General features: G+C 45.0%; 1 protein-coding gene across 1 annotated transcript in view; it reads left to right on the forward strand.

Annotated features, from left to right (window-relative positions):
* The window catches only part of LOC134455829 (zona pellucida-like domain-containing protein 1), a 16,791-nt gene that overhangs the window by 7,086 nt on the left and 2,205 nt on the right, over window positions 1-7,500 (forward strand). The window contains exons 4-9 of the mRNA XM_063207170.1: window positions 758-830; window positions 1,052-1,149; window positions 2,392-2,472; window positions 4,062-4,233; window positions 4,590-4,707; window positions 5,252-5,281. Coding sequence (XP_063063240.1) covers window positions 758-830; window positions 1,052-1,149; window positions 2,392-2,472; window positions 4,062-4,233; window positions 4,590-4,707; window positions 5,252-5,281 — 572 coding nt within the window. The remainder of the gene's footprint in view (window positions 1-757; window positions 831-1,051; window positions 1,150-2,391; window positions 2,473-4,061; window positions 4,234-4,589; window positions 4,708-5,251; window positions 5,282-7,500) is intronic.

The raw sequence follows: 7,500 nt of genomic DNA on the forward strand, positions 1-7,500 counted from the left end.
ATGTACCGCTGGAGCTTCAACAATAGATATTTATCCACAGAATTAACCAAAAATATGATGTCACACACCACAGGACATTGTTTTCTGCGACAAAGTTTCATAAGTCCATACGGTCTCAGAAAAACAGGGAAAAAATTAAGCATTGCCACTTGCTAAAATAGACACCTTGAAAAACATGCCAGGGTTGTTTAGACAAATGACTGAGCTTTGATTATTTATTTAAAAATGTTTTAATATGGAGAACCAGGCTTGCCTCAGTCACACCATAGGACAAATGTGACATTTGACTCAAAATTAAGTATACTTATTTAAGCTCTAGATTTATTACACATTACTTTTTCACAACAACGACATTAGTTTAAGCATTTAAAGCATTGACAATTTTGAAAGCATGAATTTACTTAATTTTAAGAGCCTGCGACAGCAAAATTTACACGTCACGTCATCTACCCACATAACTCATAAACATTACACACACACACACACACACACACACACACACACACACACACACACACACACACACACACACACACACACACACACACACACACACACACACACACACCAGCCAAAGCAATGCCTTTATTTAGGCCTATGTGTATAATGTCACTGTCACGATGATGCGTGTTGGTGTGAATTTATTTGTGTGTGTGTGTGTGTGTGTGTGCATGTGTGTGTACCTGTGTGTGTGTGCATGCATGCATACACGTGCCTGCTTGCCTCGTGTGTGTGTGTCTATGTGTGTACTTTGCAGGTCTTCTGCTGCAATATCGGTGAAGGATGGCAATGGCACATTTGTGGGCACGCTCAGTTTGGTACTATTCAACGTAAGTACACATACAACGCACGCACACGCACTCGCACACGCACACGTACACGTACACGTACACGTACACGCACGCATTGTATTGGTGGTCTATATATAATTGTGTGTGTGTGTGTGTGTGTGTGTGTGTGTGTGTGTGTGTGTGTGTGTGTGTGTGTGTGTGTGTGTGTGTGTGTGTGTGTGTGTGTGTGTGTGTGTGTGTGTGTGTGCGTGTGTGTGTAGGACTCCAACTATCTCCACTTGTTGTCGGTGCCTGTTGGGGGTTTAGCTCTCAAGACGCGAGTGTTTGCAGCCATCAAGGCCACTAACCTGGACCGCAGGTCTGACACACACACACACACACACATACACACACACACACACACACACACACACACACACACACACACACACACACACACACACACACACACACACACACACACACACACACACACACAGGTGCACTATGTAGGATTGTGGCCAGTGTAGCTATTGCAAATATGCTGCTCATTGAAACCGTGCTGCCTATTGCCAAATTTGATCTTTTCGTGAATATTAAGAAATTCATTAATTCATTCCCAATTTAAGTAATATAGTATGGCCAAAGTACAGTAGGTTTTGCAGCTACAAAGGTCTATTTTTAGAAATTCAAAATGGCAGATATACAGAACCTTTCCCTGTCATGAGTATTCATGAAAAAAATAACAGTTGTGAATGGGCAGCATGAATTCTGGAAATAAACTACTAAAAATATTACACAGTGCACCTTAAAAAAACAGCGTGAGTAGACTTGTCAAAAAAGACAGCCTGATAAGGCGGGAAAGTGTTTTGGGTGTCAGGAGGTCTTTAGGCGTCAAAGGCATCAACAAAGTTAAAGTTAAACTTCAGTTGACTTTGTGATAATATTTTGTCCAGTTATTTTACTGTAAAACTTTTTCCACGTTCAGGGGTGTCGTTCAGAAGAGTAAAGCGTGACTGAGTCTCCAGGGCCCCATGTATATAGAGGGCCCACACAAATTCAAATTTATGAAGATATATGGCTGGGGGGGTTCCATTTCAGATGAATGTACATAGGGCCCAAAATTTGCTGCTATGCTCCTGGCCGTGTTCAGTGTGTTGTTACAGTGAGAGTTTGAAGGGTGAATTATGTCTAATGGGTGCCATATACATCGGGGTGGATTAAGGTAAATTGTGCCACTTTTTGCATGTAAGTGAATGGAAAAAAGTGGCCCAATTTACCTGAATTCAGCCCTATGTTATCCTGAGAGGAGGAGAGCTCGAGTGTCAGTTCTGAACCTGATTGCATCTGTAGCCTATACAGCAGCCATGATGAGGGAGAGAGGCCTCAGTCTCCTGTGCTGTGCGAGGTTATCACTGTTCACTGTTATCTCTCTCTCTCTCTCTCTCTCTCTCTCTCTCTCTCTCTCTCTCTCTCTCTCTCTCTCTCTCTCTCTCTCTCTCTCTCTCTCTCTTGCGCTCTCTCTCTCTGTGTGTGTGTGTGTGTGTGTGTGTGTGTGTGTGTGTGTGTGTGTGTGTGTGTGTGTGTGTGTGTGTGTGTGTGTGTGTGTGTGTGTGTGTAGATGGAACGTCCTGATAGACTACTGTTATGCCACCCCCTCGGGAAACCCCACCGATGACACCAGACACGACCTTTTCTTCGGGTAACTCCTCCGCTCTCTCTCCTCTCTTTCTGTCCTTTCTTGTGGTAACTCCTCCACTCTCTCTCTCCTCTGTCTGTCTTTTCTTCGGGTAACTCCTCCATTCTCTCTCCTCTCTCTGCCTTTTCCTTTCTCCACTTCTTCTTTCTTCCTTTTCTTCTTGCTACTCCCCTTCTTCCATCAGTCCTCTTCCATCAGTCCACCCACACGCACACGTGCAAAGACACACACACACACACACACACACACACACACACACACACACACACACACACACACACACACACACACACACACACACACACACACACACACACACACACACACACACACACACACACACACACACACCTCCCCACTTATTTTCTTCTGGCAACTATCTCCCTCTCCTTATTCACCATCTTCTCCCTCCCTGGCCCTTGTCTTCAGCTAGTACTCCATCCCTCCCCTCTCTCTTCTTCTCTGATAAATAAAAGCCCATTTCAATTTTACCAGGCCTATAGAAAGCTCTGGATGCAGTTCAGTAAGTGGCCACAAGGTGGCATAGTTCTGCCCTTTGCTACAACAGCTCTGTGGAGTAGTGCACCCCTTTTGCACCTAAGTACAGGGTTTTTACAAAATAACTGAAACACCTGTCATTTTAGTGTGGTCCAGTTTCATGGCTCAAGTGGACCAGCCTGTGGGCCAATCTCCATTAATTGCACATCGCACCAGTAAAGTGTAGTGTGAAGGTTCAATTAGCAGGGTAAGAGCTCAGTTTTGCTCGAAATTTTGCAATGCACACAACATTGTGGGTGACGTATCAGAGTTCAAAAAGGATAAATTCTTGGTGCGCGTGTAACTGTTGCATCTTTGACCGGGACAGCAAGTCTTGTGATGTATCAAGAGCCACGGTATCCAAGGGAATGTCTGTATACCACCAAGAGGGATGAACCACATCCAACAGGATTAACTGTGGACGCAAGAGGAAGCTTTTTTGTGCTTCTCATTAAAAATGCCATAGTGGAAAGGAGAGACAGAGAGGGGGGGAGTAATCAACCAGTGCTCTCCCCCATCCTCCTCTATGACTGAGGTACCCTGAGCATGGTATCGTCCCGCCGCACTGCTCCCTAGGGGCGACAATGAGGGCTGCTCCGGTTGGCCGGGTGAGGCATAAATGCAATTTCGTTGGGTGCAGTGTGCAGTGTGCACTTGTGTGCTGTGGTGTGCTGTGTCACAATGACAAGGGGAGTCGGAGTTTCCCAATGGGCTTTCACTTCACACTTTCAGATAGGGACGAGGTGGTGCTAAAGCACCTGCCCCTATGCCCTACTGGACAGAAAACACTTTTTGAAATCTGTCACAATATACTGTGATACATGTGACCATGATCATCTACTAATGCTTCACGATCAAAAGCTAAGTGACAATATAATATAGCCTCTAGTAAAGCAGCCAGAAGCTCCACATGGCCCCAACCACCTTCAGCACCTGCCCCACAACATGTCTGTGCATGCCACTGTCTACCCTGATCTGATTGTTGTGCTCTGGTTGTCTACTGTCAAATGAATTCATTCATTTCCTTTACAATTCCAACCTTCCTCTCTCCGCAGGTGCCATAAGGATCCCCAGACGACGGTGCTGGAGAATGGGAAGAGCCAGATGGGCCGCTTCTCCTTCGAGGTGTTCCGCTTCCTCAAGCACCGCAACCAGAGGACCTCCACCATCTTCCTGCACTGCATCACCAAGCTCTGCAGAATGGAGGACTGCCCTGCACTAGTGCCCGTGAATACACACACACGCATGCATGCAATCGCACACGCACACACACACACACACACACACACACGCGCGCGTACACACACGCGCGCGTACGCACACACACACACACACACACACACACACGCACACACAATGCACATGCACATGCACATCCACACTCACGTGCGCACGTGCACGCGCACACACACACACAACCACGCACACAAACACACACACATACTGGATCACCAATGTCAAACAAAGGTGTAGGCCTGATATAACGCAATTCTCACTCCTGCCTCTCTCTCTGTCTCTGTCTCTGTCTCTGTCTCTGTCTCTCTCTCTCTCTCTCTCTCTCTCTCTCTCTCTCTCTCTCTCAGATCTGCAGTCGGAGGAGAAGAGAGGAGGCATCTGTCAGGAGGTCAGATGAAAGGTCAAAGTTCACTCGGGATGCAGGAAACACTGTCATTACAGCAGGACCCATCATCACACACAACGGTACACACAAACACACACACACGCACACACACACACACACACACACACACACACACACACACACACACACACACACACACACACACACACACACACACACACTACACACACAATGTTTGTTTACTATTACTTTATCATTAATATTGTGTTTATACATTTCTACACTGCCAACACCTTCATGTGATAATAGGCTACTTCTATGTTTTGGAGTTTAACAAAAAATAAAACCTGTTTTAGTCACATTGTCAGGAATTCGTGACATAATGTTGTTTTAATTACTGTATATACAGTATATTTTGTGGACACTGTGCATATACGTACAACTACAGGTAGGAAATACTGTTGCTAGATCTGCCATGCCTTGTCCAGAGCATCTCTCATGATGTTCGACATGCAGAGAGAAACACACACACACACACTCACACACACACACACACACACACACACACACACACACACACACACACACACACACACACACACACACACACACACACACACACACACAACACACTGACCTCATTCTATGTTTTTCTCTTCACAGATGAAACCCTCAGCAATAACTCAGAACTGGGTAAGACTTTGATACACTGTCACACACACACACACATGAAAAGAAGGAAGGTCCGCACACTGTTGCTGCTCCAGGTTTATTAACACAACGTTTCGACCATGCAGTCTGGTCTTCGTCAGGTGTATGTGAGTTTGTGTAACATGACAGTTCTTTTAAAGACTCTTGAAGGAAGAGGCGGGCGCATTGCGCCGTTGAGTGACATCTCCTCCAAGTGAGGTCATAGTTCAAACACAAACAGAAAAAAAGGGGAAATACACAGAAACCCACATGTAAATAAAGAAAACTAGACTGCCTGTGCAGTCGCCTTCGACTGCTTAAGGTATATCCCCGAAACGCGACGCTTCCAGTCCCCCATCATTCCTACCACTCCCGTCCACCATTTCGTAAACGTATATGATACATACAGACGTGACATGACGTGCATAGGCTTAAAAACAAACGACTATTGTGAAAATGAAGCAAAAAATGGGGCAAATGGTAATACTGTTTTAATGGTTCAGTGGATATACCACATTAGGTACAGTGTAATAACCAGTGTAACAATATTTAATACAATGTAATTTTTTTACTTACATCATGTGTTTGTGCGTAAGTGGTATTACATGGTATTGCATATTGTTACACTGGTATTACACTATATTACATGTTATTATATGGTTGTGACGTCATCGGTCGAATGCTCCATTCATTTCAACGGGGCTCCCCAACGTTCGCACGTCTGTTATTTTTCGATAACGGATGGGTTGGTCTATAACAGACCGCTGTCAATGGCAACAAGACTTTTCACTGCTAAAGCGACTTTTCAACAAGACTCTAATCAGCTGCTGTGATAGACAACACCTGTTGTCCTGGCTACCTAGCTGTTGCCTAGCGGTGTTCCACAACGGCACTGGTTTGTTTTGCGCAGCAACAATATTAACATTAAATAGGCCTAAAGAAATGTCCCCGCCATGTGTGAATCATTCAAGTATATCCATATAATAAGCGGGTTAACTTTCGGCGAGTCGGTCACTTTGTGGAATAGCAGCACTTCAGAGAGAACAAGACCCCTCCGCTCCGCGTCAGGGTCTAAAGATTCTCTCTGTCGTGCTGCTATTCCACGGTAGCGACCTTCTCGCCGAACGTTAACCCTTACGTATTGCATACTGTTACACTCGTTATTACACTGTACCTGATATTGCATATTGTTACACTGGTATTACACTAGTATTACATGGTATTAAATATTGTTACATTAGTTATTACACTGTACTATATATGGTAGATTCACTGAAATGGTGAACCATTAAAATAAGGTGTTACCGGGCAAATCAATCCACCCAGTCAGAAGTTATGGGCCAAATGAAAATTCCGCCATTTTGAAAGTGTTGTCTTCCAAACTCGAATCAGTTCATGAACCTACCCTAGAGCATTCACACACAAAATCTGGGACAAATCCATCCACCCGGTCAGTAGTTATGGGCCAAACAATAATTCGGCCATCTTGAATTCAGCCATCTTGAAAGTGTTGACCTCCAAACTCGAAACAGTTCATGAACCTACCCTAGAGCATTCACACACCAAATCTGGGACAAATCCATCCACCCGGTCAGAAGTTATGGACCAAACAAATATTCGGCCATCTTGAATTCAGCCATCTTGAAAGTGTTGGCCTCCCAACTCGAAGCAGTTCATGAACCTACCCTAGGGCATTCACACACCAAATCTGGGACAAATCCATCCACCCGGTCAGAAGTTATGGACCAAACAAAAATTCGGCCATCTTGAATTCAGCCATCTTGAAAGTGTTGACCTCCAAACTCGAATCAGTTCATGAACCTGCCCTAGAGCATTCACCCCAAAAATCTGGGACAAATCCAAACATCCGTTCAAAAGTTATCGCGTTAACACGAAAGACCTTACGCGGCGGCGGACGCGGCGGCGGCGGACGCGGCGGCGGCGGACGCAGCGGCGGACGCAGCGGCGCACGCAAAACCATTACATCCCCGACGCTCCGCGTTTCGGAGATATAATTACATAAAGAGAAAAGAACACCACTCAATAGAAACAAAAATGACAAGTGCCCAAATGTACAGTGCGATCCATCACCAAAGACATGTCTCATGTCAAGTTATTCAATAGTTATGTACAAAACAAAGGGGGATAATCCATAATATACCAAAGTCAGGATAAGTAGCCTATAAAAAAGGTTTTATATCGAAGTCTTCATTTAGCCCATG

The sequence above is a fragment of the Engraulis encrasicolus genome, chromosome 9 (genome assembly GCF_034702125.1).
Source record: "Engraulis encrasicolus isolate BLACKSEA-1 chromosome 9, IST_EnEncr_1.0, whole genome shotgun sequence".
NCBI classification, from domain to species: Eukaryota; Metazoa; Chordata; class Actinopteri; order Clupeiformes; family Engraulidae; genus Engraulis; species Engraulis encrasicolus.